This window comes from Copadichromis virginalis, linkage group LG19 (genome assembly GCF_057382275.1).
Source record: "Copadichromis virginalis isolate Kocher_CV1m ecotype Utaka linkage group LG19, C_Virginalis_male_GT1.1, whole genome shotgun sequence".
Taxonomy (NCBI): Eukaryota; Metazoa; Chordata; class Actinopteri; order Cichliformes; family Cichlidae; genus Copadichromis; species Copadichromis virginalis.
Window position 1 is genome coordinate 35,121,756 of NC_140636.1, and position 13,602 is coordinate 35,135,357.

General features: G+C 42.4%; 1 protein-coding gene across 1 annotated transcript in view; it reads right to left on the minus strand.

Moving 5' to 3' along the window:
* Positions 1–13,602, minus strand: part of LOC146686680 (ryanodine receptor 3) — a 110,662-nt gene that overhangs the window by 45,986 nt on the left and 51,074 nt on the right. The window contains exons 23-35 of the mRNA XM_085441255.1: positions 11,529–11,632; positions 10,611–10,694; positions 10,135–10,294; positions 8,209–8,356; positions 7,756–7,958; positions 7,383–7,557; positions 6,858–7,066; positions 6,572–6,771; positions 6,400–6,466; positions 6,154–6,314; positions 5,895–6,060; positions 2,669–2,755; positions 2,321–2,547 (exon numbers count right to left, since the gene is read on the minus strand). Coding sequence (XP_085297381.1) covers positions 2,321–2,547; positions 2,669–2,755; positions 5,895–6,060; positions 6,154–6,314; positions 6,400–6,466; positions 6,572–6,771; positions 6,858–7,066; positions 7,383–7,557; positions 7,756–7,958; positions 8,209–8,356; positions 10,135–10,294; positions 10,611–10,694; positions 11,529–11,632 — 1,991 coding nt within the window. The remainder of the gene's footprint in view (positions 1–2,320; positions 2,548–2,668; positions 2,756–5,894; positions 6,061–6,153; positions 6,315–6,399; positions 6,467–6,571; positions 6,772–6,857; positions 7,067–7,382; positions 7,558–7,755; positions 7,959–8,208; positions 8,357–10,134; positions 10,295–10,610; positions 10,695–11,528; positions 11,633–13,602) is intronic.

Below are 13,602 nucleotides of genomic sequence, written 5' to 3' on the forward strand. Positions count from 1 at the left end.
TGATGGTTCATAACACGAAGTTTGTGATCTAGTCTACTTGGTGGTCAGGGAGAAACTTTAAAAACTCATATTTTTCTATCTTGGGGATTTTTTTCAAGCCAGTAAGTTGCTTTTTACATGTGACAGCATCCAATGTGAAATTCTCAAGCAGCATCCTCTAGAGCTAAAAAGTGAAGCCAGTTCAGTGCAGTTGGACTTGAAATGGTCATTAAAGATGTCTCCATAATGCTGGGCTCACACTGTGCGATTTTTGGCCCATTTTGAGTCGTGCAACCGTTTTGGCGATCGGCCCGATTTTGGCCTTCATCGTGCGTCGTGCATCGTGTAGTATACGTGGGGTAACGAGACGCGATTGACACCTCACGACCAGCTCCCGATCATCAATCGCTTGGTCACGAGGATTTCAAACCTGTTTGAAATCCTCGCGACCGTCGTGAGGGTGTCACCGCAGTTTGTCACACTGCGCACACGCAAACACAAATGTCGGTGAAAAAGACGGAGCAGCGCGGCTGTGCAGCGTGTGATCTGGACACAAGCGATGGAGGCACAACTTGGAGAACTTTGGAAAGCTCATCTGAGCCTTTTCGATGTGGCCTCACAAAATGATCACGACCACAACAACCGTGAAAATAGTTGGATCGACACTGCTGCTCAATCACAGCAGCCTGATCATGTTTTTCATTAGCAATTTAGCAAAGCTGATGGTGGTGGTGTGTGTCTGTGTGAGTGAAAGACGGAGAGGGAGAGCGAGCGACAGAATTTCTGTTATAACCTTCATTTTTATGGACGCACAGTGTGAGCACTCAGGTCGCATCAGAGCATCGGGCCGTATAGTGTGAGACCCTGCATCGTGACCTATGAACTTCTAACCCCTGCGAGTCAATCGTGCAGTTTGAGCAGGAGCTGAATAACGTGACTGAAAAAATCGCAGTGTCTGCCCAGCATTGGTGAGTGACTCTCAATAAAACCCAGTCTTAAAGTGTCCAACGTTACCATGGAAGGTTTACAACCTGGTATAAAAAAATACTACTCCTCACCTCCAATCAATGTGAAAATCCAAGGTGACTTACATCTTTAGTTATCGCATCACAAGATTTTCAGAAAACTTGACCTTCAAGGTTACTGAGATTCAAATTTGCCTGACATTTCTAACAGATATGGTATTATTGTTATGGTATCAATTTGAAAACCCTACATCGCCTCATTCTCTAGTTATTGTGTTCACAAACTTAGCTGCCTACTTGCCCGGCTGGGTGAGGCTTTCACAGCTGAGGGTTAGAATGATTTTTCCCTCTACAGCTAATTTACCCCCCTTCACACTAACTGTGAGGAGCATGGCTGCTTTCACTCCCAGGTGGCTGCCCGCTAGCCGCTAGGCTTCATGCTAGCTAATCTGAGTCACTCAACCATTTTTGTGTTGTTGGTGCCTTTTCTGTCTGACAGAAAATATGGATAACTGTGTGGTGAAATTACAGTAATTTATTAGTTATGTTATTGGTGGTTTGTTGCTTACCATTAACTAAGAATCATGTGTTTATGCGATGTAGGTTACTAACCAAGTTTGCTAGTCATAGCTAATGGCACTGCACTCTAAACTCACGTCTTGCTCTTAAATTTTAAAGGTTCAGTGGCCAGAATCTTAACAGTTATACGTCAGAATGGAAGGTGATAATAACTTGAAACTCCCCGTCCTTTAATCCTTCTGGTTGCTTAATACACTTGTCACAAACAGTTAAAAAATCAGCACGATGATTTAGCGAAGCCCACGGTGACAACTTCAAACCTGTTTTGTCTGTCTAACAGCTTATAGCCGAGGACATTTTAATACACAGCGACAAAACTGAGGAAAGCAGAAAATTCTGAGTGACTGTTGAGATTTAAAAAAAATTACTGTGTTACCAAAAAATAAAATATGACTAAATCACTTTATTGCAATGTGTGCTGATGGTTACAGGAAGCTTGTCTTTTTTAAGAGTTAAATGAGAATATGAATACCACTGTCATTACTTTAAGCTAAAAATAAAGCTAGATGAAACAGGAAATTAGCTTTAAGAAAATAGAAATGGGGCAAAACAGTTAGCCTTGTTCTGATCACAAAACAAAAAGAACTTAGCAGATCAGTATTTAGTACATCTTTTGTTTAAGAATAAAGAACACAAGTTGTGTTACAACAGGCAGTTGCATGCTGTCTCTGGTCCTCGGTAAAAAAGGTTTGAAACTTCCTGTATAGATTAAACATTTAAGATACTGTGTGCATTGACTAGTGTGCTTTAAAAAGTAACAAATCCAACTTATAAGCGAACTAAGCCTTGTTTCACACCTGTTCTCTTCAGGTATGTGCACTGCCAACATCTGCAGGGGCTCCACGCACTGAACCACCCATCCATGCCTCTCATTAACCCTGGCCGTTTCCACTTTGAGGAAACTGTTGGGCATGCGGCTCCACAGCACGGCGTTTATGGTCTGGACATCCAGTCGGGGCGGACACTGTGGAACCGGGTTCTTATGCTCACTCTTGAAGATGGCTGATGACAGAGGCATGGCGTTCTGGAGAGCACACAGAGACAGCTGATGGGAATCCTGTCTGAGCACAGCATTTATTTCTATGGTATTGCAGACACAAAAGTAAGCCTGTTGTAATGGAAAAGTAAAATTAGGAGCCACGCACCTTTATTTTAGCCAGTTCAAACTGAAAGAGGCTGGGGCTGGTGGGTCGCACAAACACAGCGGGGAAAAGCTTGGTGTTTGGTTCCACCTGGAACAGAGAAAAGTGAAAAGAAAGCAAACAAAAGGTCCAAACAGGAAGTAAATATCAAAAGCTTGAGAAGGAGCTTGAAAGCGTGACTTAAGGAAAGCAGCTTAATGATGCATCATGAAAACTCTGCTACTTAGTGCAGTTTAGTTTGCCTGTGTGTGTGTGTGTGTGTGTGTGTGTGTGTGTGTGTGTGTGTGTGTGTGTGTGTGTGTGTGTGTGTGTGTGAGTGAGTACACATGAACATTTAAGAGTGTCGGCGATGAGTCAGCACTGTGTGAAGTCTCAAAGAATTTCAGTGAGGAAGAACGTAAGAAGATTATACCCTCTGAAAGATTATTTTGGGATTTACTTTTGAGAGGACATCTGAACAACAAGTCAACAATTCAACAAGATGCACAGTCACTTCTCTGTTCAGTAAATATGTCTTAAATTAAGTCTTAAATTAAGTTACTCTCAAGGTCATCAGATTAAACAGGAGACGCAGGGATATATGCATGGCCAATATTAGGCTAGTGAAGAATAAGGATATTAATGCATGCATGCATCTACTTCGCAAAAGACTTGATATCCTTTATAAATCATTTTACAAGCTGTTACCAAAAAAGATCCACAACTAAAGCCATAAAACTCTACAAAATGTCTGTGAAGGTTCTCAATCATCCAGGTCATCGTAGTTTAAGGAGCTTGGAAAGAAAAGCGTCTGGACTTCTTTAAGTTGCTTGAAGACGTTTCACCTCTCAGAAGCTTCTTCAGTTCGCTCAAGTCGCTTAGACCTCTACATCGGAGAGACCAAACAGCCACTTCATAAACATATGGCACAACATACAAGAGCCAGCTATCCATCTGCATCTAAAGGGCAAAGGTCACTCTTTCGAGGACAGAGTGAAAGAAGCCATCTATGTCCACTGTGAACGAACATCTTTGAACAGATGCAGTGGCTTACGACACCAACTGTGTGGGGCTAGGTTTCACAGCGGGTTCACCCAAAACCTTGGCTGATTGTGACCCACACCGATTTTCACACCTTGGCTCATATGATTAGGTAGAGGATCATCAGGGGGTCCATGTCTCTCTTGGGGGTCACTCCCATAGGGCTTAAATCTGGGACTCTCCACTATTTGACCCTAGAACTGAAGAAGCTTCTCAGATGAGAAGTAAAACGTCTTCAAGCAACTTAAAGAAGTCCAGACGCTTTTCTTTCCAAGCTCCTTAGTGTACAAACTGACCTGATTTATTAAATTTAACTGCTCCCCATGCCCCTCATGGTTCTCTCCTTGAGCATCCAGCTCTGACCACTTGCACATTTGTGATTTTGCTATCATCATCAAATATAAACTTTTGTCGCCATGACACTGTCAAGGACCATCAGTGATGATGAGAACTACGATAAACAGAGACCAAACAGCAGCATTCGTGGAAGCATTTCCAGGGCACAATGGTGATGTGCAGGTATTCAGGTGATTCAAAGGGTGATTCAAAAGTGGGAGTGATGGGAATTGTTTATGGCTGCACTTGCAGACCCTGAAATTGATGTCCAAATTCACAGTTTTGTTTCCAATGAGCCAGATGTTCTTTTAAAGTTTTCAATTGGTTTTGCGTCACAGTTCTCTGGGTTTTTTTAAAGTTAACACTTCACTCCAACCTATGAATCATTCAAGCAATAACAAACACATAACTCAAGGGACGAACAAGTGTTGTGTCTTCACGTAACAGACAAAAAGAGCGAATATTAAATTGTATCTTTGACATTTTTACTAGCAGCCTTTTGCAAAAACATGTAATTTTTTCCTTGAATCTTCAAAAAATATATATATACAAAATGTACAAAAAAACAACACAGTCTGACAGGCACAAGATTGCCTTTTTCATTCTTAAGGAAGGAAAACGAGAAGAAAAGCTGAGGTATGCCACATTACATATGAACTAGAATGTAAATCAGTGAGAACAGGTCTTATGGAAAGAACGTTTTTCTCCAAATCTTCGTCAATGTGTAGTGAGGAGGTAAGGAAAGAGGTACAACAGTGAGTGTCTACAGCCATCTGTAAAACACAGAAGAAGCTCTGTCTGATTTGGAGCTGCATGTCAGTCAGTGGTGTTGTGGATTTTGTCAAAACTGATGGAACTGTGAGAAGTGCTGTCAGATTTTGATCCAGCATGAAATAGCATCTGGAAAGGATCTGATTGGCAACGGTTTAATTTTTCAGCATCGCAATGATGCCAAACACACTGCCAAAGCAGTAAAAGCATACCTGGATAGAAAAACACACAATGGAATGCCGTCGGTCACTGACTGGCCTCCCCGAACCTTAACAACTTTGAAACAGAGTGGGATCATACTGGGAGTAAAAAGAAGCTACGGTAGAGCAGGTCAGGTCGGTCGATCCATGACTCCTGCTAAATGCACTAAGTTGCCCCCGATGCACGTGAATAGGCATAGAAAGCGTAGATAAAAGCTCTACACCTGGACATGTCGCCAGTCTGTCGCCGGGCTAACACATAGACAACCATTCACACTCGCATTCACTCCCACATCTATACCTATGGACAATTTAGAGTTTCCAATCAACCTAACCCCACTAACTGTAGTACAGTGGCACAGTGGTTAGCACTGTTGCCTCACTTCAAAAAGGTCCTGAGTTCAAGTCCACCATCAGGCCAGGGTTCGTATGTTCTCCCCGTGTTTGCGTGGGTTCCCTCCGGGTACTCCGGCTTCCTCCCACAGTCCAAAGACAATATAACTTTCCATTTACAATTTACCAAAGGGGAGCCAACATCTGAAAATCGTTGAATGTCCTAAAGAAGCCTGCAGGACTATTCCTGAAGACTATTTAGAAATGTGTTGGAAAACAAAGGCAGTTGTGTCAAATATTGACTTTCAAGCTCATTAGAATTGTACAAACTCTGTTTTTGCCCCATATTTTGTGTTTCCATTCAATCTTTCACCTTATTTCTATTTTCCTAGCAAAATATAAAAAACTGATGAAGAGGTTCAAGACTTTTGCACAGTTTTGTAAATTTACTTTTTTATTAGTTCGGTAGCATAGTTATTTTGGGTTGCACCCATCACACTAGATACTTTTAATTATAGAGAAACATAGCAATAGTTATATTCTTGCTTGCACAGCTGTGTGTATTGTACCTGGTAGGAGGTAGAGATATCTTTGCCATTGACGGTGAATGTCAATAGGCCAGTGGCCAAATCTATTAGACAGCCGATCTCCAGATCCACATTGCTGCGACCGGAGGTGTGGGAAGTGCTGGTGACATCACCACCCCACACCATGTAGCAGTTACTCCTCTTCACGCTGTCAGTAATAAGCATATATAAAAATCTTTACAAGGTTAGTAATTAAAAATAATCGTCAGCATTTATTACATATGAACACAGAGGGCGTCACCTCTCGTGGACTCGCCCACGTTCATCGCCCAGGGTTACAGTCACTGTACGATTCTTGCTGAGGTTGAAGTTGTTGCTATAGTAATGGTAGTCAGGAGTAACCCATCCAACCCACACACAGGCAGGGTCCTGACCTGCGAAGACCCTCACTGAATGGTAGTACTGTAACAAAACAGAGAAGAGAGACTTAGCCAAAAATGAAAACGCATTTAGTTTTTGCAGCTGCAAACAGACGTTTCTTCTGTACCGTAGTGATGCTGCTGTAGTCCACTCGTCTACTTTCATCGCTGTGCCTCACAGATCTCAGTGGATATCTATCAGAAACCATATTCAAAAAGTCATTAGCGAGCAGATAACATGTCGGATTCAAGGTTTTCTCGCAAAAGAGCTTAAAGTCACAGTTTTGGGAAGTTCAGCACCTGTGTTTGACTTTAAGGGTTTCTTCCTCATGAACACCGTTCATGTCCACCACAGGGCTGATCTTGAAGACGGAGTGGAACTCCACAGGCATGCTCAGACGACAAAACACCATGTCTGCGTTACTGTTCTGTGTCCCAAACGTCTTGTGGGTGACTTTGAGACAAGGAGGGCTGTCGATGGTGCCGTCGATCCTGGTTACCTGCAAACAAACGATGACAATCTTCGCGTTCATCGTCTAGGCCAATTCAATCGTTTTTAACAATTTCACAGTTTCTTCTTTCTTACCGCAATGTGGTTGTGGTCCTTCGGCACGTTGACAAAAGTAGGCAGACGCTTGCTGAACCACATTGTGACCTCTCGATTCATGTTGACGGCAAATGGCTCGAATCCCTCCTGCAAGCCGCACATGGTGTAGTACTTAAAGGTGCTAGCATCCTTCCCGAGGTTCATACGACCCACCTGCGACAGACCGAGGCTACACACTGGAATAAACCCTGCAGGACAGACAAAGGACATAAAGACAAAGGGGGGGGAGCAAAGGAGGAGGAGAGAAAGAAGTCTTTAAGAATACACGGCAGGAGGGATGGAACATCAATGCAGCTTTTGCAAAAGGCAATTTACAAGTGGCACTTCAAATACGGCTGATTTCCACACAGGGAGCCGCTCAATTTTAACTTATATCACCACCATGATTGTTCTGGGATAAAGCCTTCTGCTCTACATGTGAAGGCTTTAAAAGATGAGGGCAGGATGGCAAGGACGTGTGCTCAACAGCTCCTCACAGCCACATTCATACACGCTCTTTCTCACCATCCTCAGTTTCAAAGTCCGTGAAGCAGAGTTCAGAGCCCTTGGTGGTGATCAGGATCTCCCCGTTCAGAGTGAAGATCATGGACTTGTCCTCCATGTTGATCATGCAGCCCACCACGTCCCCAGCATGCCAACAGCGCCCAAACAGCCGGCTGCCCATGTTCAGGCAGTGGCCCTGTGCACAGTACAGACACAAGGAATACCATATGGTATACACACAATGTGAGCAACTACTTTAAATGAGCTTAACACCAAATAATTAAATAGGTTTTTAAATACGAAAGAATAAAGGGCGAAAGCCATTTTTCGAGTAGTCTACGTGAACTTCACCAATACGCTGTTGGGATTAACTGAGATTTGGTTGACAGCTTACCCTGTATCCATCAAAGACAAACGCAAGCTCATCTGTGCCAAGCTCCACATCTGGCTTACACCCAGGTCTGGCCCAGCCCACTCTCATGTCTCCACCGGTAACGGCCTCAAATTCGAAGTACCACTTCCCGGTCTTCACTGCGTACGTTCTCTCTACCCTAAAGAAGCGGATCTTATCAATGCTGAGGCGCTCCGAGACTTGTCCTGCTGGGTGAAAGGAGAATAATAAGAAGCAATGGAAATATTAATTGCAAAAACCCAGTGGCTGTAGGTAAAGGCAGCAATTTCATGTGGCTATTCTCTTTCACTCTAAACTGAAAGGAGATGGAAGGCAAAGTCCCATATCAGGACATATTTTTTTATCCTTATTCTTTGTAAGGAGCATTTTATTATGCACTGTATAATTTGAACTTCTGGGCATTTTGATTAGCACACTTTCATGGGTGAAACTCACCGCCTTCCTGGTCCGAGGGCTCGATGTTGTACCCGTAGCCAATCAGAGTGCGGATAGCTTCCCGCAGGCTGTCCCTGTTCGACTTCTTGGTGCGTTCATCCAGCAGAGCATAAGGAACCAGGCGAGGGTTACGCTTACTTTTAAGATCCTGCACGGAGGAGAAGCAGCAAGAGAAATGTTAAAGTTTAAAGCCTTTTTTAAAAACATTCATTTGTCCCACCAGTTGAAAGGCAAATGAAGGGATTTCATTCAGCTGTAAAGCAGATTTGTGAATTTAAATTAGAGTTTTTTTCTTTTATTTATTTCAGGTTTGTTTGATGAGCCTGTAGCTGAAGCTCTGCAGCTGGTTATGTGTCCAATATTACTACTTTATTAGTTAACAAATCCACAAGTGAACTATAGACTGGTCTGAAACTGAGAAGATAACAGACAAAGCTGAAATAGAACAAAATCAGCCTTTCGGTTTACACAATTCCCTGACAAGTAAAAGATCCCCAGTTTGATCCCGGGAGGAGACACAAATCCCAGTGGGCTTTTGTCAGGAAAAGGGTCCGGCATAAAAAAGCTTTGCCAACTCAAACATGCGGAGCTACCCACTGTGGCAACCCCTTGTGAATAAGGGAGCAGGCAAAAGTAGCGTATTCTTCCACAATTAAGAAAACAGATTTTTCTTTCTTTGCAGCATTTGTATTTGATCTGAGCATTTTTTCCCAGCACATTGTATCCGGTTGTTCAGTGATGACGTGACGAATCCTACTTCCGGGTCTAAAGTAGTTAGTAGTAGTTAGTAGTAGTAGCGTTTAATATGGCTTTTGTGTTGTTAACATGTTTAATGTTATGTATTTTCTTCTTTTTGATCTCAAAAAGCTCCTAAAACAGTCAGTGATCCCTGCTGACCTCCCTCGGCTTTTATTACCGCTAATCATTTATTTAAGCTCAGTTTTTAAAACCTTAGGATGTAACTACAGCCCAGCCCATGCAGCAGTATATGAATGACTAACCTCGTATTGTGGATGGATTATCTCAGTTGTTCTCCTGGCTGAAGTTTGGTCCTTTTACAGCATCCTGCCATGCGATTACATTTGTTCCTGACCACCGAGAACACTCACGTTAACTTTTATCCAGTGGAAAAAAAGTTAGCTTGTTTATATTATGCTAACATAGCTGTGTCGCTAGCGGTCACGTAGCACATCATTATATACCAGCTAGCCCAACTTCAGTAACCCTACAAACGTCCCTGCTGTTTAGTTTTCTGTCTTCATTTATGCTGGAAGTGATAACAGAGCTGTACGTTTGAATTTGTTTCCAAAACCCCGCAGTCAGGACATGCTATATTGTATTTAGATAGAAGCTAGCAAGCTAACTTCCTGCTAACTTCTAACTCCGTTAAATGTCATAAATTCCGTTTTCATGGATGCCTGGATGTTAAACTCAATTGTTACACCTGGTAGAGCAGAACGCTGATCATTTTATTAAAGATGAAAGACTTTAGAAAGTTTTTCAACTCTCAGTAATGCCACAGTGATCGTTTGATATATGGACCTGCAGCGGAGTTTAGGCCCAGACACGGCTAGTGACATCAGACTGAACAACCGGACAGACGTGCACCAGATGTCCAGGAACATTATGTACTTTCTGGCTGAGTAATTTGTACAGACCTCTGGACAATGTAAAGCTGCTGCTCTTAGATTATAGGGATGCACTCATAAGCACTTTAGAGCAACAATGTCTGCTTTTGAATGTACCTGTTCTCTGAGAAGCTATTTTTTTAAATCTCTTCAATCAAATTTGAACATTAAAGCATGTGTTTTCCTAGATGTGTTCACAGTGATCTAAGGTTGTTATTCGTCTTTCACTTCTAACCAAACCTCAGCGCTGTTCACATGTCTGGCGAAGGTGTCGATTCTTTGGTGGATTTGAGCATACCTGCTGAATCCCGTATGTCCATCCCTGTTTGATCCGGTCCTTGGCCCACACATTGTGAGCGTTCTCTGCCAGTTTGTCCACCAGCAGCTCCTGCCCTGGAGTCAGTTTGATATCGGACAGGTCCAGAGGGGACGGCTTATAACCATTGGACATCATGTAGCTACAGGAAAAAACAATGAAAAAGGAATTTTTCCCCCAGTTATGGATACAGTTAAACCACAGGGACCAGTTTAGTTACATTTACAGCCTGATGGGAATCTCTATGGCAGTAAACACAATAAATATCCTTTATTTCTTATACTGCTGGACATTTTTGGATGATCTGTGATTGGGTTACCAAATATTTTGATTCATTTCATTTCTCTTACTGTCTTACTATAGAGCGGCCTAGTCATTACTGTCCAATTGTGTGATGTACAATCGATATCATGAGTAGTGCGTGTGCTCGCATCGCTGCTATAATCATACCCACTTACTTCTTAGGGAGCTTTATCTTTTTGAGAGAGTCCTCAGCATTTGGATTCATGTGAACTATACGACAGCCTAAGGCCAGCAGAGTCCTGCAGGGGAAAAAAATAACCACAGTGACCAACAAACTGATTTGACAGTATATGCAAAGAACCAGAGAGGCTGCTGAATGTGTCCAAACAGAGCACGATGGGTTAAATTACGTGTGTCCTAATCTGTTACACAAGAAAGACCGAGCAATACCCACGGCAACGAAACGGGCGCCAAGTGAATCACACCTCGTGATCGGACGGAGCGACAGTAAAAGTGAGTTTGATGTCTTTCAGGAACTCGTCCCTGTCACCCAGATGTGTCTCCCAAAGCAGCAGATCAAGATTAATGACGGCATGCATTTATGTTTTTGATTCGAAGAGCATTTATGTAAATCACCTGCGATGGGCCTTTCCACCTTAACCCTACCCCTCCATTTTGCACATTTCTGTGTAAGTATTGAAAGCCTGGTCTCTCTAAAGAAGAGAGGACTACTGGTAGTCTAGAGCAATAGATACTCCATTTATTCATCAAATGGGGCATGACAATCTCAACACAGGAAGGTCATCCTACACGTGGAGCCAGCGTTGCGGAAACCTCTGTCAAGGATGGGAATGCCCACAGCCTTGTAGCTGGTGTGTGTTTTTCCAATAGAGAAAGAAAAGCTAAGAAGTCCTAACAGTGCTAACAACTAAACTACAGCACGTCATCGCTTCAGCTTTACTATGAGATCAGTGAACTGTTAGCTAAACTTGTGATATTCCTCATAGTTTAAATCCAACGAAAAAAGAAAATGCATTATCTGAGAATAATATGTCAGATATGGTTTTTTAGGCTATTTTTATAACAGAGGTGTTGTCCATGAAGACAAAAACAATCCATCATGTTCGCCGTACTTCAGAGTCTCCGTTGACATCTGCAGATTGTAGTTTTTTTCCGTTTCCGGCAGCTTGGAGAAATCCACCAGGCACGGATGCTGCCGCTTATTATCATCCCTTATCTGTGAGGAAAACAGAGAAAAAACACACATATCAAACACCTCCTGACGTTCTCATCATTGCTGTTCAGCAGCTCTGCATTCATATGTACATCAAGTCCTACTAGATCTATGCATATGAGATACACAGCCTCATAACTCATTGTCACTGTGAACTAACAAGGGGGGCGGGCATGTGGTTTAAGTCCTGGGTGCTACTAGTTGCAGTGATTAGACTACTCTAGTGAACATGTTATGAGAGAGGGACAAGAGAGCATGTTTTCTTGGCAGAGCCAGAGAGCTGTATGGCAGGAATACCGAGTGAGAGGCGTAATGCGTCTCTCTCGAGGCTGCGCTTTAAGCCAAATAATCCTTTTGGCAATGCTGCTCAGAGGAGGTGGCATGGCAATGGTGGATGTTTACCAAGAAAACATGCAGGGCTGTGTACAGATATGCAGCTGTTTCCGTGGGTCCAATGAATAGCAGCCAGCTCTTTTGTGAATAGTACAAGAACTATGGGAAATCTCCTCTTTCATATTTACATGCAACCAGTGCTAAATAGCAAAAACAGGTTTATTTTATCTGCTATGTGACCTCTACCACATGTATAACTGACTCCAACTCACTTGGCTATCGCTCCACATGTAAAAAAAAACCAAAAAAAACAACCTTGACAATAAAACTAGTTTATTATTGTTGTTTACCAAATCTCAGACTTGTCTTTGTCCTAAATCAAAGATTTTTCGAGGAGGAGGACAGAGTGAAAGCTTACAAGCTAGCGCAGAATTCTCATGTTGTATTATAGACATAAGAGCTGCGTCTTGTTGCTGGTTTCTTGTTTTTCCTTCCTTTAAGAGCAAAACAGGTCACTTTGGCGTTATCCTGTGGTAACTATACAACAAACCAGAAAGCCATCAGCTAGAATTTGGAGTTAAACAGATGAAACCATAACCGACTTAAATTTGGACGTGCCTTCTTTTTGACCACTTGTGCAACCGTGACTTACAATAGACCCGAGCAGAGAGTAAACAATACGAACACAGCAGGAGAACTTGAAGTGGGATGGAGCTGAATTTAAATCAGGTACAGTTTTTGTCTTCTGTTGCAGGAGCCTGCTGATTGCACTGCGTACACTGTAATTATAAGCATGCGTTTCCAGCTGACTGTATTGGGAAATACACTAATTTGTTCTTTTAGGGAGTTTAGATGAGAATTTGATATCACTACAGGTGAAGCCAGGAGACTTCAGCTTAAAAAACCTCAAGCATAAGCTCTCCGATGATAAAAGAGCTCAAAAGCTAAGTCAGATATACTTTTGAACTTGCCCCACAGATCCAGACTAGGTGTTTCCCACTGCTTCTGGTCTTTATGCTTGATCAGGCTTGATGCCAGTTAATAATAGAAAACATCGGCTGTTAATCTGGCAATTTTTTGGACATAGCCAGCAGAGGCAAGAATAACACAGACTAACACAGCCTCATCTCAATTTCACATTAATCTTCCAATCTAAGTATAGCATACAATCACATTCTCAGATTCCTATCAGTAGCAGGAGAAAAGATACAACATCTGCTCCGAATATATAGACAGGCCTTTTGATTGGTTTCTGGCTCATAGCGGGTTATGTCATGTGTTTTGATTGACCCTCTGAACATTTAAAGAATTAGAAACTCCATCAGTTTTTCTTTGAAAAGGAGAAAAACAAAAAACAAAATGCAAATTTTAGTCTGGGTTTATTGAGGTGATGAAATTGCCAAGACATCCTGTTCTGCCCTTTGGGTGAAACAACAATTTGTAATTCATGACTGACACTAGAACACAGACACAATGACTCTGCTACCTACAAACAAACTGGATGTGAATGAAGGATGTAAATGAGTGGCGTGGAAAAGCGCTGAATGTGAACAATGACAGTGTTCTTTTTCCACTTACCCTCTTTTTGGTGTAAACCGCAAATTATAAAAGAGAAAGCAAGATGACACACAAGCCTCTGT